The 27,828-nt window shown below is 30.2% G+C and overlaps 1 protein-coding gene across 1 annotated transcript in view; it reads left to right on the top strand.

Moving 5' to 3' along the window:
- Positions 1-25,317, top strand: part of Spx (Spliceosomal protein on the X) — a 32,547-nt gene extending 7,230 nt beyond the window's left edge. Inside the window, exon 3 of the mRNA XM_065508169.1 lies at positions 24,381-25,317. Within this exon, the coding sequence (XP_065364241.1) occupies positions 24,381-25,255 (875 nt within the window). The 3' untranslated portion in view covers positions 25,256-25,317. The remainder of the gene's footprint in view (positions 1-24,380) is intronic.
- Positions 25,318-27,828: the final 2,511 nt, after the last annotated feature.

Below are 27,828 nucleotides of genomic sequence, written 5' to 3'. Positions count from 1 at the left end.
TGTCTGATTTTGGCATTATCCGCTGATTTACTCCTTGCATATTGGTGGAAGTTAATGCTGTACTTTCATTGTTACTGATGTGTGTGGAAGAAAGCGATACTATGTTGGCAATAGAAGAGGTGTTTTTACAATGTTCGCAGCTCCAGCTTACATCTGCCACATTGTTGTCCACACTGGTCGAAACCAGTGTGGACAATATTTATTATTTATTAGTTGTTTTTGTTTTATTCCAACTATACTCTTCAGGAATAGCTTCAAAAGTGAGAGCATGTTGATAGTTGGTTTTTGCAGAGTGAAAAAGTGGAAAATTAAGCGCAACTTTAAATTAATCAAAACCATATAAAAAAATGTTTTTTTGAAATTAATCAAAAAGAATATTGAATTGGAATGCATTAACTTAATTCTAAGATAATTACAATGTGTTTAGCTTCTCGTGTATTTTTTATAAAATTAATATTTCCCCAGTGTCATTTTAAGTGTTCGTTTGTCCATATATTTCAATTTCAACTAGAGTTTTAGTTGTGTTCCCCCTGAAGTCTCCAATGGGATTTTATCTGGTTTATTAGTTAATATGCCAAGATTCTAAAATTGGAAATTTCAGCTGCATCCTTTTGCATCTCTTTGATTTATGTCCCATACACCAAAGCGGCCTCGTTGTTTTTGATGTCCAACTTTGAATTTTTGTGAGGTGTTTTGTTAGTTTATGTTCGCGTTGCTTTTTTATTGTTATGCATGTAAAGAATTATGTTTGTTTTTTTCTTTTCCACGGACTTTTAATATTTTTACTTTATGAATTTGGTCCTTATTATAAATTGTTTTTGCAATAGTCACATCTTATAATTGCAAACTTTCGCGCTCACATATTTTTGATATTTGGTGCTTAGAATGCTGAAAAAGCTCGAAAAGTGAAGAATGTCGTGAAAAACTATATTAAATATGAGGGCTACACATTTGAAGAAAGTCATTTAGAAACACGCTTAAATTATAATTGCAAAAAAATTTCAAAATTTTGGCAAAAATGCAATCGTATAAAAACAAAAGTTCAAAATACATATTCTCTGATTGGCTTGCCTAAAATTAGTCGATTTTATTAAACTCACAAGCGGGCGGACCACGCCCAGATTTAGTTTGCAATTTTTTAGTAAGAATTCTTATTGATTTTTAATTTTTTATCAATTTTAAAAAGTTTATAGTTTCACTTATATGGGGAGTGGGTGTGGCAGTTGTCCAATTACGCCCATTTTTGAAAAAAAATTGTGTAATATCCTTATTATATATTGTACCAAAAATTATAAATGTACTATTATTTATTACCGAGATATGGAATTTTGATTAACTAGAATGTCATAACCTCGCACTGAGCGTTGGGGTGAATTTGGATGCTAAGGTATGGTATGAGTCATCAACCACTCCCATTTTATCATTAAACAGTTCTGACATATTTATAAAGCCGTGACCGAAATTACAAGTTGATACCTACACTGGAAGTATTTTTGGCCGCCGACTCCATACAGCACCGACCACTGTGCAATGGTTGCAGACATCACACTGCACCATGTCATCATTATCTCTTTCCGAACACTTTTTACAATTATAATCATTTTTAAAGAAATGTCGCTTCAGCGTACTACGATGTTATATGTATTTAGTACAATTTTTAATAGCGCTAAATCAATCACTCACTTTGTGTTTTCAATTCAATATAAATTTTATTTATTGTTAATAGTTACAATTCAAATAAGTATATTAAAGGGATTTCGGTGTGGGATCGATAGAAATATGCGCGCTTCAAAATTATTTGTACTTGACCGTCGCTTTGTACTAGAATGACTGAATTATAAGAACATGTTGCTGCTGATTTCTATTTTGAATTAGCTTCAACACCTATTGTCGAAATACAAACAAAAAATGGATCGTTTTGTTTACAAGGACATTTTAGCCAACCACATTCTTCAATAAGTGAAATGGAAAATGCCACATCGATGGTTTTTCAGCATGATAATGACCCCAATCACTTGTCTAAGTTGGTCAAAGATTGGTTATCAGCTAATGGGATTAATGTTTTGGATTGGACAGCTCAATCTCCAGACTTGAATCTCATAGGAGAACCTTTTCGGTATTTTAAAGCGCAGTGTCGGAACTCGCCGTTTTAGTAATAAGCAGGACGTGATGAATTGCTTAAAATCAGAGTGGGAATCAATACCAACCACAGTACTAACAAATCTTATAGAATCTATGCCAAAACGATTTTTGGAGCTCATAAGAAACAAATGGTATCATAAGAAGTCCTGAAAGTTGCTTAAGTTTCTATCAGTAATATATTGAGTTAATTTTGTTTTGGTTTTATTATTGCTTTCCATGAAATGGAATTAAACTTTTGTTCTTGTTATTAGAATGTAGGTACATAATACAATATAAATTAAATGTTTTATATTTAATAAATCAATTTAAAAATAATACATGTGATTTTGTAAAACGGAGGCAATTAAAATAGTTAACATCCTCTATTGTAGTATTTTCTATTCATATTTCGGGATAAAAAATGTTGTCCTTCTATTACTAAGTCATGTTGGAATTAAAAGTCTTATATGTACAGTAGCCCAATAAAGTCTACATACACGAATTCAAATTAAATTTCTTTCGTTGAAAGCTGTATTTGTAAGTTAAAAGTAGTGAAATATATTTGTTAAAAAAATAAATTCACACTAAAAAAATTAAAACAAATTAACCCAAAAGTAGGCGTGACCGAGAATAAATTTTTCGTTATTTTACTCAGAATCAATAACTCTAATAACTGCGAACTTTTGGGCGTTATTTGAATTTTTTTTGCTAAAATCGACATAAGACATTTATTATTATATATCTCATAAAAAAAACTAAAAAAAACTGCTTTAAATTAAAGTAACATAATAATTTGTCCTGTATGTAGACTTTCTTGGGCTACTGTATATAAACTAAAATTTAGTTTCTATTACCAATATTACGCAAACAAAACTATCACAAACGGCGAAATGTCCACCTGGAAAACCAAACATAGCAATCTCCAAATTACTTATCGTATTTTTCTGCAAACCTTAATGTTAATTTAGTTCAAACTTGATTCATATCTTCATCTTATATATGGGGCATTTCACGTCAAGTGAACCAACTTTTGAAATCGATGTCTTCCGATCGCGATAAAATTTGCACCAATGTTAGTTCTATTGGATAGTAATTCGGACACCATTTTTCAACAAGATCGGTCAAGAACTCTCTGAGTTATAGGAGGTCAAAATTTGACATTTTGGCCAAACAGGTGTTTTTTTTTATCCATATAACTTATTACCTATTGTTCTTAGCAAAATGTGTCCCAAATAGTTTAGATAGCTATTTATGCAATCTTTCGAAAAAAAAAATTAAAAAAATTTAATAAAATATTTTTGATTTTTTTTTTTTAAATCAAAAATATTTTTGACTTTTTTTTCAAAATGGGCCCTTTTTATTTTTATTTTTTTTAAGAAAGCTTAGGTCTTTTCCTAAGCGACCTATGTGGTCGCTTAGTGGGATGCGAGTGGGATATCTATCAAAAAAAATATTTTGTAACTCAAGATTTAAAATTTTTGATTTTTTTTGCAAAATCAAAAACTTTGTTGACTTTTTTTAAAAAAATGGACCCATTTTTTAATTTTTTTTTTGCTCAGAAGAAAGCTTATGTGTTTTCCTTTAACACCCTTTTTGTCGCTTAGTGGGATGCGAGTGGGATATCTATAAAAAAATGTTTTGTAACTCAAGACATACAATTTTTTACTTTTTTTTTGAAAAATCAAAAACCTTTTTGACTTTTTTTTTCCAAAATGGACTCTTTTTTTATTAATTTTTTTCTCTCAAAAGAAAGCTTAGGTCTTTTCCTTTAAAACCTTTTTGGTCGCTTAGTGGGATGCGAGTGGGATATCTATCAAAATAAATGTTTTGTAACTCAAGACAAATGTTTTTAAATTGATTTTTTTCATATTTGTGTGTAAGTGTTTCTAAAACCTTAAAAATAAAAACCACAACAACTGACCGATAATTGCCACTGGAGGGGTGCAATATGAGGCCGACCGCTATTAATTTTCCAAATGTTACAAATAATAATAAAAATAAACCACCATATAAATAACCTACCTGTCAACATCTACCTCTCCACCCACTTCATAAAGTCAAATGTCATAAAATAATAAATAAACTGGTACTTCGGAGAAGGGCCATAAAATATTTCCACTTGATTCCAAAAATTTGTTTCTGGGGCACCTGATATTTTAACAATGAAAATCACGTGCGCTGAAAACTACCTCTAGGATTGACTAAAAAAGCCGCAAGATACAAAACTCAGACAAATTTTGGGGGTGGAAAATTAATAGCGGTCGGCCTCATATTGCACCCCTCCAGTGGCTATTATCGGTCAGTTGTTGTGGTTTTTATTTTTAAGGTTTTAGAAACACTTACACACAAATATGAAAAAAATCAATTTAAAAACATTTGTCTTGAGTTACAAAACATTTATTTTGATAGATATCCCACTCGCATCCCACTAAGCGACCAAAAAGGTTTTAAAGGAAAAGACCTAAGCTTTCTTTTGAGAGAAAAAAATTAATAAAAAAAGAGTCCATTTTGGAAAAAAAAAGTCAAAAAGGTTTTTGATTTTTCAAAAAAAAGTAAAAAATTGTATGTCTTGAGTTACAAAACATTTTTTTTATAGATATCCCAATCGCATCCCACTAAGCGACAAAAAGGGTGTTAAAGGAAAACACATAAGCTTTCTTCTGAGCAAAAAAAAAAATTAAAAAATGTATCCATTTTTTTTAAAAAAAGTCAACAAAGTTTTTGATTTTGCAAAAAAAATCAAAAATTTTAAATCTTGAGTTACAAAATATTTTTTTTGATAGATATCCCACTCGCATCCCACTAAGCGACCATATAGGTCGCTTAGGAAAAGACCTAAGCTTTCTTAAAAAAAATAAAAAAAAAAAAAAAAATAAAAAGGGCCCATTTTGAAAAAAAAGTCAAAAATATTTTTGATTTTTTAAAAAAAAAAATCAAAAATATTTTATTAAATTTTTTTAATTTTTTTTTTCGAAAGATTGCATAAATAGCTATCTAAACTATTTGGGACACATTTTGCTAAGAACAATAGGTAATAAGTTATATGGGTAAAAAAAAACACCTGTTTGGCCAAAATGTCAAATTTTGACCTCCTATAACTCAGAGAGTTCTTGACCGATCTTGTTGAAAAATGGTGTCCGAATTACTATCCAATAGAACTAACATTGGTGCAAATTTCATCGCGATCGGAAGACATCGATTTCAAAAGTTGGTTCACTTGACGTGAAATGCCCCATATACTAAATAGGCCACACGTTTTTTTGTGGTACACTTTTAAGTATGTTATTGTCCACCAATATTAATAAGACATATATGGTTTTCGAATTTCTGCCACCGGGCGATCCATTATACTGAATAACAAACGAGTACAATATAATAAATATGAGTACATTTAGAGATACTGTATTTTTATTTATCAACTAAAATAGAGGATATAGCTACTTTGCCTCATATAAATGTACATATTTATTTCAGTCGGTTTTGAAATCTGAACAATCCATAATTCATTCATTCAATTAAAATCCAAAATATAGATCAAAGACATATGTACATTGACAATATATTTTGGATATAATTGGAATTTAAAATTACACATGAATTACACATTCACTCAATTACACATGGGCTACACATCCAAGTTAAAATTACACACAATCAGCCCAATTATGAATAAAAAATTCCGCGGGAGTTTGTTCCCCGGGAGATTTTTCCCATTGAATTTGAATAGGAAAAATTGGAAAAGGGAAAAAACTCCCGGGGAATTTTTATTCATAATTAGGCTGAATATTACACATGAAGTGGCAACACTGATACATACACATGTTTGCTGTTTTTACCATCCAAAGTGAGTTTTTAAAGTTTTCAACCGAGAAAGTTTAGACTTTGTTCTTGAAGGTCTCATTTATTTCTGACTCTTTATTGAATTCAAATTCTTAATTCTAGCTTAAAATTAATATTGGCTGTACCAATACATACTTATCTTCTACAAAGATGCCGATTGTGCACTTTTAAACAAAGGCATCTTTGGTGGGCATATTGTGTCAAATCATACGATCAATCCAATTCAATTGTGTGCAAACTTTGTGTTTACATTAACATTTGACAATATTTATGAAATAAGAGAATTTGTTTACAAATTCGTAAAACTAAAGTTAATCTGAAATAAAACAGTAGGGTAGCACTTAAAGCCACCCACATGTTTCGTCAATTTATACCGGAATTGAGCATGTGTGTGTGTTTTTTTTTAGCTAAAAACAGGTTTTTATATTTTTACTTGAATGTGCTTTGTTTTCAAACAATTTATGTGCAAACAACCAACTTAAGGGCAAATGCGACCGATTATGTAATTGTAGGACAAGAATATGTGTTTTATTTTTGTAAAAATTAAACTATGTATATCGATTCGCACCGAATTATAGTTCCATTTTTTAGACAAGTAAAATAAAAATTTTCGTTTGGGAATTTACATTGAAACCAGAATAAAAAACAAATATTTGTTTTTGTTTTCAATATAAGTTTCCAAATGAAAATTTTTATTTTCAAAAACAGGCAGTGAAATTATTGTGCAATTAAGGTTTTTCCAACATTTTATGTTCTTTTACTGTCTAATAAGAGTGTGTGTTTCTAGAAGGTAACAAAACGCGCGAAACCTCATCATAAATGTTTTTTTCAAAATTTTTCAATGAAATTTTTAAATAATTTTTACAGGCATATGATATATGTTTCAGTTATTTATGGGTTATAAAAAACCAATATCTTGATGAAATATGAAAAATAACTCATACTCATTTTCCTTTCAAAAAAATTAATATGAAATGCTTAACTGTTAATGCATGTTTAATTATTAGAGTGTCCAAAAAATTTGAAAAACCGGTTTCCGGTTTAACCGAAAAAGTGTGTTTTTGAAAAAACCGACCTCTAAACCACTTCCGAAAAATTTGAAAAAAAAAAATCGCAAAAATACTCTACCCTATAATTTGAATTTTGACCGCCCCCCCCCCTCTAGAATGGTTCTATGTATTGTAGAACCCGTTGTGTAAAATATTAGGATGATATGATAACGCTAACTGGTGCCGCAACGATGCTGAAGTTTTGTGGTGCATTTACAAGGGGAAAAAACGAAATTTTTTCAGTTTTTGTAAAAATTTTGGCATTAAATAATTACTTTTGCAATTTAATTTAAAAGAATCGAAATTTACACGTAATTCTCGTTCTAATAAGATATAAAAGATAAAAATTGGTTGAAAAATTTTAAAGTTATTAAAAAAACTTTAGAACAAAAAATGTAGAAACAAAATTAACATATTTTGAGAAATATTAAAATAAAAGTACATTTTTACTTGAAATATATCCCAAAAAAATTTCTCGAAAATTTCAAAATTTAAATCGTAGGTACGGAAAAACTTTCTATTATAATAAATACTAGACTTCATGTTATATTTCTCTTAAGTTGCATCAAAATCGACCCAAAAATAAATAACATTCCCCTATCTTTAAATTAGAAATTCCAAATATTGAAAAATTTTAACTTTGACTTTCACGACTTAAGGTTTAAAGTTTTTCAATTTTAATAAAACTTTCAGAGTCTATTTAGAATTATTTGGGCTATAATATTCTGAATATGTTTTACATCAAATTCATAACAGTAATGAAATAGAGCACATTCGCCAAAAATGGCCATATAATTCGTTTTTCTCGAAAATTTCAAAGTTTAAATCGTAGGTACGGAAAACTTAAGAGATATTTTCATAGTTTTTTAATATTTCTATTCCCTATTATGTTCTCAATAAATCCCAATGAGATGATCAAAAAATTCTGAAATTTATTTAACAAAATTTTGGAAAATTTGAAAATGGAGTTTTGAAACTGCCGTTAAACAAATTTTATTTATGTGGCCATATCTGCGAATAGGTTAACGGTATCCTACGAAGATAAAAACTCATATACAAGTAAATATGTACATATTTTAAGTAAAAATAAGCTTTTATTTTAATATTTATCAAAATATGTTAATTTTGTTTCTACATTTCTGGTTCTAGTTGCCTGAAACACGTTAATGGCCTGGCGAATTTTTAATAACTTTAAAATTTTTTGACCAATTTCGGTTTTTTATGTCTCATTAGAACGACAATTACGTGTACATTTCGATTCTTTTAAATTAAATTGCAAAAGTAATTATTTAATGCCAAATTTATAACAAAAACTGAAAAAATTTCATTTTTTCCCCTTGTAAATGCACCTCAAAACTTCAGCGTCGTTGCGGCACCAGTTAGCGTTATCCTATCATCCTAATATTTTACACAACGAGTTTCTACAATACATAGAACCATTCTAGAGGGGGGGGGGCGGCCTGTACCTAGAAAATTTGTTTCGTCCATACAATCTTGGAGCACTCTATTGAGCACCCATGAAAATAAGAAAAAAACTTTTTTTGGGGCACACTAATGTACATATATACATACATATTTATATTTAAAGAACAAACATTTTATTTTTGTAAATATCTGTTTTTACATTTGTGAATAGAAATATAAATAAATTAAATATATTCCGAGTATATGAGAACTGATTAAATAAAAACCAAACAAAATTCTTTAAGAAGGAATAATAATATGTTTTATTTTAATCTCTATTTAAATATCTTTAATAAAAATATTTATACTGCACAGCTATGGAATAAATATACAACATGGTTGCAAAAGACCCCAAAAGCATTGTGTGGCCATGCCGCTTTAATAAACATAACATATTTTTTATGAACAAGGCAGTTTATGTTGTTATTTTTATATTCCTATAATTCTTTAATTTTAGATAAAAACAACATCTGAATTTCGGTGCGAATCGATATAGTTTTATCTGTACAACAATAAAACACATACTCTTGCCCTACAATTACACAATCGGTCACATTTGCTTTTAAGAAGGTTATTTTCACAAAAATAGCAAGAAACAAAAATTCTTTTGTTAGGTTTTTGTTTTATTTTTACGTTTTTAATACACACACAAGCACATATATAGTCTGATAAATGGGAATTAAAAGATCTCATAAATCAACATGAGAGCATTGTTACGCATACTAAAGAATCTTTACTAAACCTCACAACATCAATTAACCATCTCTTAAATCAACACCAAACTCAAACATCAAACAACATCTCTTCTATAACAAATCTTAAAAATTCAAACAATGCAACCACTCCCAACATTGAAATCATTAACGTAACCAATACTTCTTCAAAATCTGCTGAACAACCGTCCAAAACCAAAGATAAATCCAAACAACCTGAACCAATATATAATCCAAAAAAAATAACTAACAGACGTAATGAAATCGACTCACAAGACTTAACTATGGAACATTAAAGACACTACATTACATCTTCACTACATATTATTTTGATGTCCATAAAAATACTGCAGTGGAACCTTAATGGTTTTTATAATAACTTACATGAACTACAGATCTTAATACGTCTGAACATACCAGATATTATTGCACTCCAGGAAACCCATCATAATGCCAATAATCTAAAATTGAATGGATACGTCGCTCTTTTGTCCACCCCAAACGCCACTCGTCACGGTGGTACTGCTATTTTTATTAAACATAACTTTGAAACCTCATCGAGTAACTTTGTAATAGCCAATGCGTTTGTTGGCTTTAAACTGAAAATTATATCAGTCTACATAAGTCCATCTGATCCATTACCTATAACGGAGTTAAAATCGCTATTTCTCGACAACAATCAACGAACTATAATACTTGGTGATTTTAACGCACACTCTACTTTGTGGGGCTCAAGTTCTACTCTATCCAAAGGTGTTATTATCGAGAATATTATAACACGTTCTAACATGATATTACTTAATGACGGTTTGCAACTCATCTTTCAACTAGATCTACATTCACCCACGTTGATCTTTCTTTAACCTCAGCTGACATTGCACCTTTTTTTTCTTGGAAAACTGATAACCAATTGAATGGTAGCGATCACTACCCAATTCACATAAAATTACATTTACCTCACTCTCAACCTAATTATTTACATCCTAAACAAGCACGTTTTATACCGATAAGGCTAATTGGAATCTTTTCCAATACCACTTGAGTATTACTCCACTGAGAGATATTTCCACAAACATCAATAAAGAAATCGCCAGGCTACAAAAAACTTTAATATCAGCAGCTAATATTGCAATGCCTCATCAGAAACTTTACAAAAACAGAAAATATACTTATTGGTGTTCTATGTTTTCAAAAGACATCCTACCACAGAAAATAGAATTGCTTATAAAAAAGCTAACAGTATTTTTAAACTTAAAAGTAAACAAGCTAAAAGTAGCTCCTTTTTTGACTTTACTAGTGAGATTAACCCAAACACTCCAATTAACAAAATTTGGCACAACATCCGTAAACTAAATGGAATAAACTCTTACAAACACATTCATCATATCTCACATAACAACCACCCTGTTTACAACTCAAACGACATCGCCAATATTTTTGCACAAACCTGGTCCCTACAATCTAATAATGATAATTTCAGTAATACATTCATACACAAAAAACAAAATATAGATATCCAATTAAACTACAGTTTAAATAACACAACGAAACTGCTTGAAGATGATATCACTCTTTTTGAAATAATATCAACACTAAACTCACTCAAAGGCAAAACCCCTGGATTTGACAGAATTTCTTATCCCATCCTAAAAAATCTCCCTGAAAATATAAAACATCAAATGCTTAAAATGTTTAACCAAATTTTCACATCTGGCGTTATGCCACAACAATGGAAAACATCCACCATTATTCCAATACTAAAACCAAATAAAGACCCTATGTACGTGGATAATTATCGCCCTATATCTCTAATCCCATGTATATCTAAATTACTCAAAAAAATTATTGCTACTAGAATTACTTGGTCACTTCTAAAAATGAAACTCCTGAGCATACACCAAATGGCATTCAAACCCAACAAAGGAACAATAGATGCTTTAACGTACATCGATCACTTCACCGCATCATCTATATCGCATAGAAATCATCTCTCCATTATATCTATTGACTTTGAAAAGGCTTTTGATCGAATCGGAATTCATACAATCATCTCACAATTAAAAGAATGGAAATTTGGCCCAAAAATTATTAACTTCATTTACACATTTCTTTCAAACAGAAAATTCCGCGTAAAAATAAACAATGTTTACTCATCTATTAAACCTCTTCACAATGGAATACCACAAGGGTCACCTCTATCTGTAGTTCTTTTTCAAATTGCGACCGACAAGTTAAACAAAATAATATCAAATAACAAGTTCTTTAAACATGTTATTTATGCAGACGATTTGTATTTAATATGCAAACATCTACGCAATGTTGTCATTCAACATAAGATTGATGATCTTTTCAACTCTTTAAACACTTGGTGTGATACAACAGGTGCCAAAATTTCAATCCCTAAAACCAAATGCCTCCACATATGCAAAAAAATCTCATGTGATAGTACTTATTTTACTATACAAGGCAACCAGATTGAAATCGTAAATAATCTTAAAATTTTAGGTTTATTTTTCAATCACCGATACTCTTGGAATGCTCACATTGAATACTTAAAAAAAGCACTACAACCTCGCTTAAACCTCATCAAATGTCTTGCATCAAAAAAAAGTAACTCTCATCCAACTACTGTTTTAAATGCTGTTCGCAGTCTCATTTTATCCAAAATTGACTATGGACTGGCTATTTATGGCAAAGCTTCAAAATCTCAGCTAATGAAAATTGTGACATTCTACAATTCATCAATAAGATTTGCCTTAGGTGCATTCAGAACCACCCCCATAAAAAATCTTATGGCTGAATCAGGCCTACCAACACTGGATAAAAGGTGTCATGAACTAACTCTAAAATTAATCCCTAAAATAATGTTCCCGGCGGAACAACATCTAATAAAACGTATCTCAAACCTTACACCACTAACTTCCCTTAGATATCCCTCCAGTATTCTTTTAGCCATTAAGCGAGCCTCTGAGATAAATATAAATCCAAAAACACAAAAAGTCTACTTCCCCAATGAACCTCCATGGAAACTAAAAAACTCATCCTTTGTTCTACAATTTACAAATCTACCTAAAAATTCAACTTCAAATAACACCTACTTAGCTTACTTCAATGAAATTTCAACCCAATACATAAATAAAAACTGGAAAATCGTATACACCGATGGATCAAAGACTGACACATGCACATCCATAGCAATAATAAATGAACATTTAAAAACTGATTTTCTCGCCATCTTAGATGAGAGTTCTTCTATTTTTCTTGCAGAAGCAACTGCTATTTTAATCACCCTAACCAAATACAAAAATATCCGTGGTAAATACATCATATGCTCAGATTCAAAATCTACAGTCATGGCAATACAAAACATTAAAAATAATAATATTACTATATCAAAAATAAGAGACATACGAATAAAATATCATACAAAATTCAAAATTATGTGGATACCTGGTCACATTGGAATACCAGGTAACACCATGGCAGACGAAGCAGCAAAATATGCCACACACGCACCTATAATTAAATATTACACATGTAGCAAACGTGATATAAACAAAATCATTGTCTCTTCCACAAAACATTCTGACTTTGCAGAATGGGTTAACTACAACCATCATTATAAAAATATTAACCCACTAAAAATCATACCAACATATCCCCAGTCAGTATCCAGATTAAGCATCCTAAAATACATCAGACTAAGACTTGGACATACATTCATTACTAACCACTACATCTTAAACGGAACAACACCACTGATTTGTCCATTGTGCAATACATCCACCATAAATATTCACCATCTTGTATACAACTGCAACATTATAAATAATGCCCAGATCACCCTATACGGTAAACTGTGTTTACACGCATTACTTCAAAATATTAATATCGATAATATAAAGAAAGTCAACACAATTCTAAAACATTGTAACATATACCATCTCATATGAAGCAAACTAAACATGTAAAAATATTTAGGTCTAAAACCTTAGCTGTTAGTACCTAATTTCTTTTTATTTAATCTTATAATTTATTATAATTTTAAATTTTTGTAAATAAATAAATAAATAAAATATTCCTATAATTCTTTAATTTTGGATAAAAACAGCATCTGAATTTCGGTGCGAATCGATATAGTTTTATCTGTACAACAATAAAACACATACTCTTGCCCTACAATTACACAATCGGTCACATTTGCTTTTAAGAAGGTTATTTGCACAAAAATTGCAAGAAACAAAAATTCTTTTATTAGGTTTTTGTTTTATTTTTACGTTTTTAATACAGACACATACATACACAAGCACATATATAGGCTGATAAATGAGAATTAAAAGATCTCATAAACAACAAGAGAACGAGAGCATTGTTACGCTCTTTGTTTGTGCTTCTTTCCCTTTTGTCTTCCCTCCCGCATCATGTATTCTTTATTTTCAAAAATATTTTGCTTTTCGTTCACATGCGCATTCTATATTATTTATATTCTTTGATTATGGCAAAATGGCGATAATTTTATGACGATAAAAAAGGTTGATACAAATTAATTTGTGCTCTGTGTACTTATTTTATGTGCTCAAAAAATCCGGCTCGATTGAACCAAATGTTTGTGCGTGAAACAAAATAGAAATAAAACTCAGTGTTTTTATTTTGGATATATTAAAAATAATTTTCTTTATTAAATATTACCTTTAATGTGTGAAATGGGTTGTAGATACCTTAGCGATCAAGCTACGATTAGAATTGTTTAAGCACAACAAAGTGGCGGTTATACACGTTAGAATTTAAAAGAAATTTCCCCACCCAAGGGTGAACAAAAGGGACAAAAAATCTAACTTAAACAATGACCGACTTGATTCTTTATTAAATTCCAAAATACAACTAATTTCACATTTTGTCTTTAAAAGATATACTGAACAATATCTGCTATGGTTACAGGAGTAGCGTCACATACGTCAAAATGAATAAGTTCAAAACAATTGAAGACCTCGAAAAACTTTCTTTTGGAAATGGAGTTCTCGCAAATTTTTCTTGTAAACAAATTTCACACGTTTCTTTATCATTTTTGCATTCATTTCTTTTATGTCTGTAGCTAAATCATCTTTTAATAATTGTTTGATACCTCCACAGAAAAAAGTAAAAATGATTTTCAATTACGAAATTGAATTAAAAAAATATTTGATTTTGCTCAATCATCAAAATGATACTATTAATTAAAATGAAATTAAAAATTTTAATTGAAAAAAATCCAATTAAAATAGTATTAAATATAGTAATAGAATTCCTGTACAAATTTCAATTAAATTTTTAATGGAATCAATTATGTTTGTAATTGCAATTTTGCACTAAATCTATTAAAATATTCATTAACACAATTCAGCAATTAATTGTCAATTTTTTAATTTTATTTCGTTATAATTATTTTACATATACATTTAAAATATAATAAATTTACATGTAATGTAGGTACTTAGAATTTAACTAGACACTAAAAATTAACATGGCGTCATCTCGGTGGCAGCCTTCAACATTGGCAGTTGGATTGTACAGATTTTCTCATCTGAACAAGTACTTACCCGGAAACGCAAATATTATTCCTAATATCACTCGGAAAAATAGTACATTAATATAAGGATATTTTAAAAAGGAATATATTCGTACTTACCCACTATAGTTCAAAGTATCACTTTTTCCGTGCGAAATTCAAATTTCGAAGTTGTCATTATTTATTATTTGTTATTGTCAACCTGTTACTAAGACTCCAATGCAATCAAATTCGCAATTGGTTTTTGTAAAATACAAAATACGGCTTGACAGCACGCCTTCAAAGTCAACGTTTCGATACATTTTTTTATAAATTTGTGAATAGTATCAATATTATATTGTAACTTTTATCCGTTAATTGTGGAAAGTGTGTGAATAATTCAAATAATATTTAAAATGGAAAACAACGAGACTTGTAAGTACTTAATTTTTCTTTCCTAAATATTTGGAAACTATTTCCCTTTATATTAAAAATTACAATTTTTAAAATTAACCTTAAAGTAATTTCTTTTGATTACGAAACTCTAACTTTATAGAAGGTATTTAAATGTTGTGAATTCATTACACTTTATTTCATACTGCGCATTCTTGCACTTTCTGAGTAATTTAATTTTTTCTAGGTTACTGTGCTATAAATAAAATAACTTTTTGAAATTTGGCTAAAAGAACACCCAAAAGATATTGTGAAGAAAATTAGTGCACCTGTTATTCCTAAGGGTTGTAAGAAATTATTGGATGAAAAAATCCCCCTTTTTGTCTACAATTACTTAAAAGTAAAATGTTAAAAATGCAGAAGAAAGGAAGATAATTTTCGAAATGAAAACACTATATGGCTTAATGGTGATATATGCTTTCAGATTTGTATATTTGGTTACCAATGACATTCACAGTACACAAGGTATTAATACATTCGAAGCAGATGATAGAAAACACAGACGAAGAAATAGGATCGTTTTAAAAATTGAACATACCCGAGGTGTCCTACTAAACTTGACAACACTTCTTCTTTTTTGCGCATGTCAAATTTCATTCAAATCGGACTAAGGATTTAGAAATTACGGATTTATTTCCCTCTTTTTATACCCTTCAGCTTCGTGAGAAGGGTATATATAAGTTTGTCATTCCGTTTGTAATTTCTACATTTTTCATTTCCGACCCTATAAAGTATATATATTCTGGATCCTTATAGATAGCGGAGTCGATTAAGCCATGTCTGTCTGTCTGTCTGTCTGTCTGTCTGTCTGTCTGTCTGTCTGTCTGTCTGTTGAAATCAATTTTCTGAAGGCCCCAGATATCTCCGGGATCCAAATCTTCAACAATTCTGTCAGACATACTTTCGAGAATTTTGCTATTTAAAATCAGCAAAATCCGTCCATAAATAACGGAGATATGAGCAAAAATCCGAGACAACCTCTGAAAATTTCATCAAAAAACACAATGTATTGCATGCTTTGACAAAAAAGCAACAAAACGTATGCTTGGATGTGCAAGCTTTGCGTATTTTGTTTTTCTTTTGTGTTTCGTTTCTTTTGGCGTTGTTGTTGTTTTTTATACAATTAAACGTATGTTTGGATGTGTGTTGGTTTCATTGCCTTGCGTATTTTGTTTTTTCTTTTGGTGTTCTGTTTCGTTTGGCGTTGTTGTTGTTTTTTGTGTTCTTGATAAATTTAGGATGCTATAAGCTGAAAGTGGGCAATGTACATACATATATACTAATTATAAAAAATAATAATGCATCCACAACAAAGGTGAAGGGTATATAAGATTCGGCATAGCCGAATATAGCACTCTTACTTGTTTTTATATACCACTGTGCGAAGTTTTATCCGATATTTCAATTAATATTTTGAATCCATGTGGAACGATTATTGGACCCAAGTGATCTGTACGAGACGAAGGTTTTGGACGGCTGCCTGAATACCATACCATAATCAAAAGCAATGAATTTACGTTATTTTACTCCTGATGGGTTAATGGTCGAAAAAGGGTTAATTTTTTTCTTAAATTTGTTGAAAATATAAGTATTTCTACCTATGGTCCAATTTTGGTATCAAACAGTAAAATACTTTAATAGTTATTAATTTCGCACGGAAAATGTGATACTTTGAACTATAGTGTTACCTAACGAAAGTCTTCTCCAAAGAAAATATATTTCAAGCATCGGATTCCGCATATTCACAACATGTCTTAAAAATTACACACATTTATGTATAATCTAACAGATTCGTACTTACCGAATAGCTTCACATAATCGAAAGAAGACCATGAATATACCTTGCCATCATTTGGAATTAACGGGTTTCAAAATAATCCAATTTGCGGACATTTTATATGAAACTACGAGTATTATTGTAATTATTGTTTCAAGTTCGAATTTTTATTTTACAATAAAGAAAAATATTTTTTCTTTTCATACAAATTATTCAATGCTTATAATATAATTACAAAATTTAATAATTAAAGTATAAACAAAGTATTTTATTTCTACACTCCTCCTCTTTGTTTACAAATTATATAAGTCCTAAAAGTTTTCTTAACATTAACAATCGTGTTTTAGCAAATGGTTTTGTTAGAATATCTGCTATCATTATATCAATAGGACAATACTTAAGGTTTATAAACTTTTGAATACAATAATCCTTTACAAAATGATATTTTATGTCAACATGTTTTGTTCTAGCATTACATTTTTCATTTAAAACTATCTTAATGCAACTCTGAATATCTTCCATAATTGTAATCGGTGTATTTACTTTATTATTCATTTCTTGAAGTAGTCCATAAATCCACTTTGCTTCTTTACATGCTTCTGACAATGCTATGAATTCGGCTTCAGCTGTAGAAAGTGAAACACAACTTTGCTTTCGACATGACCAGCTAACAACTCCACCATTTAAATAAAATGCGTAACCACTATGCGATTTCCTATCAATTTTATTTTCAGCCCAGTCTGCATCCACATATCCATATAACTGATTATTTTCTGATGCACTACTTAATCTTAACGATAATTTTGCTGATCCTTTCAGATACTTCATAACTCTCTTTACTTCATTCCAGTCTTCTTTAGTTGGTGCTTGAGTTTTCTGAGCTAATATTGCTATACTTGCTGTAATATCGAGTCTTGTATTTACTGATAAATAAATAGGTGTTCCAATAGCTTTTTGATACAGCTTATTATCTAAAAGTATTTCTGATTCTCCAATTTTGTTATATGAAGGTATTAATGGAATATCTGAAATTTTGAGTCTTGAAGTCCAAATTCATTTATAATTTTCTTGATATATTATTCTTGACTAATTAAATAATGACCTTCTTCATCTTTTGTAACTTCCATTCCGAGATAGTGTTTAATTGGTCCCAAATTAGACATAGTGAATTTCGAACTTAACATATTAAAAATTTCTTCAATAAATTTTACATCTTTACTTGCCACAATCATATCATCAACATATACCAAAAGATAATCTACATTTTTTCTTATATATAAGCAAGGATCCATTAAACTTTGACTAAATTTGAATTCGATTAATGCCTTATGAATACATTGGTTCCACGAACGGGCAGGTTGTTTTAAACCGTATAAACTCTTTTTAAGTAAGCAAACTTTATTTGGATACTCTTTTGACATAAAACCTGGAGGCCGCTTCATATATAACGTTTCATTTAAATCCGCATTCACAAAATGATATAAATTCATTTTCTCTTTTCCAGCTATCGAAAATAAAATCCTTGTTGTTGTTTGCTTAACAACTGGAGCAAATACTGCATCATTGAGCGACAAGTCTAGCTTTAAATCTTTCAATTTCTTCTTTTTCATTTGTCTTTTTCTTATACACCCATTTGTAACCAATTGCTTTTCGATCTGGAGGAAGATCAACAAGAACCCAAGTATTATTTTCTTTTGTCGATTTAAGCTCCTCCTGCATAGCACCAATCCACTGTGACTTCTCCTCCTTAATTGAAATCGCTTCGTTGAAATTATTTGGATCTGGTGATATAATGGCAGAATTGATTTGAAATCGACTTGGAGGTACTCCTTTATTGATTCTATTAGATATCGCGTCGAACACCATCAGGACTTTGAATAGCATCTTCAAATGTTTCTCCAGTACCAGACCATTCAGAATCCAAAATTTGGTTATCAGTTGTAAAACTGTCTACACTTACTACCATATTTTCTGAAATGTCATCCGTATCTTCAAAATAATTGTTCTCGTCCGGATTTGCTACTTCATTTCCGACATTTTCTACTTCATTTTGGGTTTCATCAATATTTTCTAAATGTTCTTCATTTTCTTGAGTAGGCAAATAAACAACTTCCTTATTATTATCTTGAATTTCATTATGTAAACTTTTGTTACAATTATCTGTAGAATCAATGAAAGCAATATCACGAGAAATCTGTACCTTATTAGTTTTCGGATCTAAAATTCTGATTCCTATCTGAATCATATCCAATAAAAACTTTTCGAATCGCCTTTAAATCAAGCTTCTTCATTTTTTCTTGTACATAACATAAGGATCCAAATGTATGAAAGTTCTTTATTTTTTATTTTAGTTCCACATTCTGATAAGAATTGTTTAACTTTTTCGCCTATATATTCTCCACCTCTGTCTGATCTTATAGCTTTTGAATAATGACCGACTTGATTCTTTATTAAATTCCAAAATTCAACTAATTTGCTATAAACTTCACCTTTTGTCTTTAAAAGATATACTGAACAAATGTTACAAAATATTTATAACCACTACAAGTTACTGGAGATATAGCACCACAAACGTTTCCTTCTTTTTTCTTTCGGAAATGGAGTTCTCGCAAATTTTCCTTGTAAACAATTTCACACGTTTTTTTATAATTTTTGCATTCATTTATTTTTATGTCTGTAGCTAAATCATTTTTTAATAATTGTTTAATACCTCCTTCATTATGATAACCAAGAACTCGATGCCAATAGTGTATACAACCTTCATTACAATTATGAACTAAAAAAACTTTTTCAGAAGTTGCATTAAGTGTGTACAATCTATTTTTATGATAAGCTTTACAAATAACCTTAGAATTCTTCTATAAAATACATTAATTACAGAATAGCCTTTCTCAGTAATTTTCCTAACTGATAATAAATTTGAATTGAAATCCGGAACATAGTAAACATCACTCACAATTAAGGACATATTTCCAATCTTGATTTTGCACATCCCCTTACCTTTATCCTGAGAATTGTTTACATTTGCAACACAAATTGGCTGACCTTTATCATTATAGTTGATTTCACTAAATAATTCTTTATCATAGGCAATATGGCAACTTGCATTATCCATGTAGCTTGATTACCGTTCTCCAAATTAGTCATCAAAACAAATTTATCTTCACCTTTATCTTCTATTTCTTCAATATTTGCAGACTTTTTTATTATTTTTACACCACATTTGATATTTATGACAATCTTTTTTAAGGTGACCAGGCTTCTTGCAAAAGAAACAGGATTTGCTTTCTTGTTTCCTCACCGCCTTTTACTTCAGAGCGGAAACATTCGACCCATCATCACGAGACATTTTTTAAAAATATTCTTCTAATAGCTTTCCTTTAACAGTTTCCATTGTCAAATCTTTATCTGGTCTTACCTCAAGAGCAGTAATTAAACCGTCATAGCTTGTTGGTAAACTGCTAAGGATCATTGAAACTTGCCAATCTTCTGAGAAATTCTGATCTCCAATTGCCCGGAGTTTGTCGAATAATTCCATCATAGAATTTATATGAATTTCCATATTCTCACCTTCGCCTAACCGCATGCTGCATATTTTTCGCATTAGGTGCACTTTTGAACTTAATGTAACACGTTCATGTTGGTTTTGCAGTTTACTCCATGCATTTTTGGCTGAGATTTCATTCCGAATATGAATAAGTTGGGTATCATCTATACACAAACTTAAAACTGCAAATGTTTCCATATCATTCTTTCTCCAAGTATCTGTGTCCTGAATTGGCTCTTGAATTTCCAATTATAGTAATTGTCTTGATTTAGCTTTTCTATACCATAAAATCTGGTTTCGCAATATTTTTTTCTGTGTCCTTCACTATGATGACCAAGAACTCGATGCAAATAGATAGTGTATACAACCTTTATTACAATTATGAACTGAAAAAACTTTTTCAGAAGTTGCATTAAGTGTGTACAAACTATTTTTAAGATAAGCTTTACAAATAATAATAATTACAGAATAGCCTTTCTCAGTAATTTTCCTAACTGATAATAAATTTGAATTTAAATCATCACTCACAATTAAGGACATATCTCCAATCTTAATTTTGCACATAGCTTTACCTTTAGCCTGAGAACAGTTTCCATTTGCAACACAAATTGACTGACCTTTATCATTATAGTTGATTTAAATAATTCATTATCATGGGCAATAGGCAACTTGCGCCCGAATATATTACACTGCGGAACAGAGATTTTGGTGCCCGAGATTTGAACTACGTTTTGTACAAGCTGATGAACCCTCATTACTATGTTATACTTGTTTTTTCCAGTCAGCTCGAATACCCTATTTTTTTGGTGTTTTTCTTAAAAATTTTGGGTAATGCAGCTGAGAATGTGAAATTTTTTTAGCATGAGGCTGGTATACTTAAACATATGCTTCTTTTGACTATAATAATTCTAATGGATGTTTTGGCATATTTGTCTGATCTTTCAGGAAAGTTGAAATTTTACTCTTTTAGCTTTATTGTGCATTATGAAAATTTTAAATAAAAATTTAGCACTGAACATTCAAGGCATTATAGCGAACATAGTTTTTAATTAAAATGAAAAATTAGTTAAAAATTTAATGAAATATTTAGATAATATCCCGAAATTTTACATCCTAAAATACTATTTTTTTTTATAAATAAATTTTTAGGTAGTCGTTAGTCTTATTTCTTAATACACATTTAAATCTAACTACAGCAATATAAATACTTCATTTGACGTTTTTAAAATATTGCGAATTTTTGTATTTACGTGATTAACAGCGTTTTTGGTGAAAATATCTTAAAATTTTTATTAAAAACACTAGTATTTTATAGAAAAAAATTAATTTTTACAAACATATAGATTTATTTCTACATTATATATCCAGGAATTGTCCAAGTTGCGAATCTGAATACCAAAGTAATCAAAATACATATGAAAAATATTGTAAAACTTTGAGTTATTTGCCAAATAGTTTAGTACATTTTCAGCGAATTTTCAATATTTTTATATAAATTAGTTTATTGATATGTTTTTATTGTATATAGTGAAAAAAATTTTACCATAGGTCAAACTTATAAGGATGAAACGGAAAAAAGTTTATTTGCAACATCCTAGTGATATCACCAATATATAGAATACCAGTACAAAAATTAATTTTTAATTTTAGTTTCCATTTATGAAATAATCAAACAAGTCATCAAAACAAATTCATCTTCACCTTTATCTTTAATCTTTATCTTCAATAATATTTGCAGACTTTTTATTATTTTTACACCACATTTGATATTTATGACCAGTGGTACGCAAAAAGAGGCATTTAATTTGTGTGCTCTTTTGGGTAAAAATAAAATATACACAACAACATCAAGAAACTGAATGAATTGTGTGTATTTTTACGCTCTATTACGCTCTTTTGTTGACATTCGGGTTGTTTGACGAAAATCATCGTAACCTCAACAATATGAACGCCTACCATGGTTTATGACAATCTTTTTTTAATGTGACCAGGCTTCTTGCAAAATAAACAGGATTTGCTTTCTTGTTTCCTCACGGTCTTTGACTTCAAAGCGGAAACATTCGAACCATCATCATGAGACAATTTTTTAAAATATTCTTCTAATAGCTTTCCATTAACAGTTTCCATTGTCAAATAATTCCATCATAGAATTTATATGAATTTCCTTGTTATCACCTTCGCCTATCCGCATGCTGCATATTTTTCGCATTAGTTGCACTTTTGAACTTAATGTAACACGTTCATGTTGTTTTTGTAGTTTACTACGTTCATGTTGGTTTTGCAGTTTACTCCATGCATTTCTGGCTGAGATTTCATTTTGAATATGAATAAGTTGGGAATCTTCTACACACAAACTTAAAACTGCAAATGTTTCCATATCTTTCTTTCTCCAAGAATCTGTGTCCTGAATTGGCTCTTGAATTACGGACCACAGATTTTCCTTTATTAGATACATCTTCATCTTGAATTTCCAATTATAGCAATTGCCTTGATTTAGCTTTTCTATACCATAAAATCTGGTTTTGCTCATCTTGATTTATAGCCCTTGATTTCTTGATCGAATTTTTATTCTACAATAAAGAAAAATTATTTTTCTTTTCATAAAAATTGTTCAATGTTTATAATATATCCAGCAACAACTTGGTAATGACTTACAATTACTAAACAGCTTATTTTTCAATGACTACTACATACCACCTGCATTACATATAAGTAGTTTAGTAATGGCTGGCATATAATCTGATACATAAGTACTTGTTTATGAGCTAAAGGCCAATCCACAAAATATTTAGTGTTGTGATTTCTTTTGGCACGAAACTTATTGTTGCTGAATTTTGTATGGATACTGCAATTCTGAAGGCATTTATAGACCATAGAACCATATTTGGGGAAGAAATTTGTATGGGGGCTAGGAGAAATCATGAACCGATTCTTATAATTTTCACCAAAGTTAGTCCTTTTGTTATAAAAATAACGTGTGTAAAGTTTTATGGTATTATCTGCAATATATTTACACAAATAACCAAAAATATGTGAAAATTGTCAATTTTTTTTTAGATTGTCTCACATTTTGGTTCATAGCTCTGGTTCTACTGAACCGATTTAGCTGATTTTCAATACCAAACTGCTTACAATAAACATATTTTTTGCAAGTCTACCAATTTTGTTTGCTTATTTTGGACGGGAGCGTGTTTTACACAGACGGACATGGCTCAATCATAAGGATCAAGAAAATATATATTTTGTTGGGTCTCAGATGAATATTTCTCAATGTTACACACGGAATGACAAACTTATATATACCCTCATTCACCACTTGTGGTGGTGGAGGGTATAATAATCAGTTACTTTTTCTCAATTTTCCCATTTATTTTATTTGAATGTTTATTTTTAGAAAAACAGAAAATAATATAGTACTACTGAGTGAAAACCATTATTTGATACACAATAAAATAACTAAGCAGTAGTGTAGTGAGTAGAACAGCAGACTAGCAAACGGATAGTTGTTGGTTCGACTCTAGGCTGCGACTTATTTCTTATTTTTTATTTGCAAATACAAAATTCTATAAATAGCTCTACAACAAAACAATTTATTTAACAGCCTATTTGTAAGCGAGGGTGGTAAGTACTTGCCTCCAATGACATCTCCGTGTTAAAATAATGAATTAAAAAGATATTGTGTAAGTAGTGAATAGTAGGTATATTAGCTTTTTAACTCATTAAGTTTTTGCTTTGTAATTACAAAATTTAATAATTAAAGTATAAACAAAGTATTTTATTTCTACATGAACTTTATGGTGTTTATGTATAAAGTTGATATTATTTATATTAAAAAGTTTTTTTTTCCTAAATTAATGTATTGTTCCTTAAATTTTGTATATTTTTCATTTAGTTAATGTTCATATGCCAAAGGATCGTGTTACTCAAATGCATCAAGGATATGGATTTGTAGAGTTTCTTAGTGAAGATGATGCTGACTATGCGATAAAAATTATGAATATGATAAAACTATACGGAAAGCCAATAAGAGTCAATAAAGCATCGGCACATCAAAAGAATTTGGATGTTGGTGCGAACATATTTATTGGAAATTTGGACCCTGAAGTCGATGAAAAACTTTTATACGATACTTTTTCAGCTTTTGGTGTTATATTGCAAACACCAAAAATTATGCGAGATCCTGAAACTGGTAATTCTAAAGGATTTGCTTTCATTAACTTTGCAAGTTTTGAAGCGTCTGACGCTGCAATGGATGCAATGAATGGTCAATATCTTTGCAATCGCCCCATATCTGTTTCATATGCATTCAAGAAAGACTCAAAGGGAGAACGACATGGTTCGGCTGCGGAACGATTGTTGGCAGCTCAAAATCCATCTTCACATGCTGATCGACCGCATCAACTCTTTGCAGACGCTCCTGTGCCTAGTATGATACCTGTAATGGCTGGACAATTAATTCCACCTCCATTGTTAGCGCCTCCTCCTCCACCAAACACTGGTTCTACGTCAATGATGCCTCCACCACCTCCGGTACCTCCACCACAATCTGCATTTGTGCCTCCACCACCATTACCACCACTAGCAGGAAATCAATCCTTACCACCCCCAGTAGGAATACCACCACCACCGAGAATGCTGCCTCCCAATTCTTGGCCATCAGCAGCACCTGCACCCCCTCCTCCAAATTGGAGACCAACTGGGTTCCCCACTGCTCCTTTTCCCCCAACACCGTTTAATGGTGAATCGACTGTAGGATATCAATATTAATTATAATATAATTTAAAAATTATGTGTAATGCTCTTTTATAACATAAAATGTTTATATTAAACCAGTTTTTCTTATTTTTTGGAGACCCTTAGTTTTTTACTGGACATTTTTTGTCCAGTAAAAAATATCATGTTCTCTATCTACCAACTGTCACTTTCAACACTCTCTTGCTGTCTCGTTACAAGTTTTTAAAAGTAAACGAACGGAATCCCGTAACATCCAGTGATATTTTATTACAAATTATCAAGTACGCGAACACAACTAATCTCACGACTTAGGTTTTTGACAACAGACTTAGATTTTTCCCTCTCAGTAACGCTTCTATGGATATATTATTCTTTGGTTTGAGTTTTTCAGTGCTATATAATTTTTCTTATTTAAATAAAAGTATGGTAGCACTACTAAATGTCCAAAAAAATATCGATAGTTTTGCATAAGGTTTAAAATTAAGTTAAACGTTTTTTGCACATGACTACCAACTACGCAATAAATATGATTCATGCACAATATACAAATTATAAACCAATGGCATATATGCGCAAGCTACATGATAGAAATATTTGTCGCAGTATTTCCAAAAATAATTTGGGTAAATAATGGTACTTTTTCCGATATCTTAAGAAAATTCCCTATTTAAATACTGTTTTTTAAACATTTGCAATGAACATAAGCTTCGTCCGTCTGGCTGGCTGGCTGGCTGTCCATATAAACCTTGTGCGCAGAGTACAGGTAGCAATTTTGAAGATATTTCGATCAAATTTGGTACATATTATTTTTTTGGCCCAAGGACCAAGGACTGGCTGAAATCGGTCCATTATTTCACCTAGCCCCCATACAAATGTCCTTCCGAAATTAGACTTTATCGTCATAAATGTTTAATTTATATATGTATCTCCACAAATTCCGCTCCAAATAAGTTTTATATATACAAAATTCATGTCACCAATTTTTGTTACGATCGGTCCATAATTAGTCATAGCTCCCATATAGACTTGCCACCTTTTGAAATTTCCAAAACGGGACACCACTAAATGATCAGAGAACGATGGAAAAACATGGAAAATGACCTAGCGTGGGTTATAGGACTTGCTGAGTACATTACAAATTGTGTCAAAAAATTTCAGAAACACCTTCAAATTCAGAAGTTATTCTGAAAAAAACGTTTACAGTGATGTTTTTCAACTTATCGATCTGTAACTCAGTCAGTTTTTGTTCAATTTTTATTTTTTTTAACGTGTTGGGAAAGAAAACTTATTACGCTTCAAAATGACATGCATTTATTGATACATTTGTAAGTTATAAGTGAAAGCTTATAAAAATTTATATCAATGTATAAAGAAAAGTTTTTAATAAAACATGGTTTTAATTTTTCAAATCGGATGAAAACTGTAAAAGTTATTCAACTTTTCATTAATACCTTTTTGAGTATTTCTCCCCCAGCGCATATAAATGTAAAAAAAAACTTTTTTCGAAAAAGTTTAATAACTTTTGCAAATATATAAACCGATTTTAATAAGTAATATATCCTTTTTGTCTATATAAAATTGTCTTTAAAGCACTGTGCAAAAAAAATTTGGTTTTCATAGAAAAAAATTAAAATAACTATTGTTGAATTTGAAAAATTACGAAAAAAAAAAATTTAACTTTTTTAATAACTTAAACAATTTCTTAGATTATTTTTTAAAATTTTGAAATCGGGTTTAATATGTCTGAGTTAGAGGTATTGAAGTACTACCTACCCTAAAACACTTGTTTCAAAATAACTCAAAATTTTGAGGGTGTTCAAAATCTTTGAAAACGGTTTTAGCATATCCTCACCTAGGCATACAACCTCCATTAGGTCGCTTTTCAAGTTCTGACAAAAAGTGTTATTTTGAAGCAGTGTTATTATCCTATGTATTTTATTTATTAAAATCAACAATAACACATTAATTTTAATTGTGTGAAATCTGGAGAACTATTACTGTGAAAGTCTTTGAACTTTATACAGGAGTAAATAGTTATTTTCGAATATCTGGAGAACTATAATTGTGGAAGTCTTAAAATTTTGCCCTAATATCTACATTTTTTGGGTGAAAATGTTATTGTGTTAGTGGGCGTGGCATCTCTCATACAAAGTAAATAGTTAATTTCGAATATCTGGAGTACTATAATTGTGAAGTATTTAAACTTTGTATGAATCAAATTCTTGTCACTATACGGAGATTAGCTGAAAATTGGCGAGACTAAATTTTTTAAAGTAAATAGTTATTTTCAAATATCTGGAGTACTATAATTGTGAAATTCTTCAAACTTTATATGAATCAATTTCATATCACGACATGAAGTTTAACCAAATTGGGAAGAATCGGAACAAGGTTTAAGTCACCTACCACACAAAGGAAAATAAATATTTTCAGAACTATAATTGCGAGATTCTCAAACTTGTCCGATAGCCCACTTATCATTTTACATAGTTTGGCTGTAAAATGGTAGGGATTGGATTAGTGGGAGTGACACCCCCATACAAAGTATATAGTTAATTTCGAATATCTGGAGTACTATAATTGTAATGTATTTAAATTTTGTATGA

This window comes from Calliphora vicina, chromosome 4, assembly GCF_958450345.1.
Source record: "Calliphora vicina chromosome 4, idCalVici1.1, whole genome shotgun sequence".
NCBI lineage: Eukaryota > Metazoa > Arthropoda > Insecta > Diptera > Calliphoridae > Calliphora > Calliphora vicina.
Note: the sequence above shows the minus strand (reverse complement) of the source record. Positions and strands in the feature narration are given on the sequence as shown.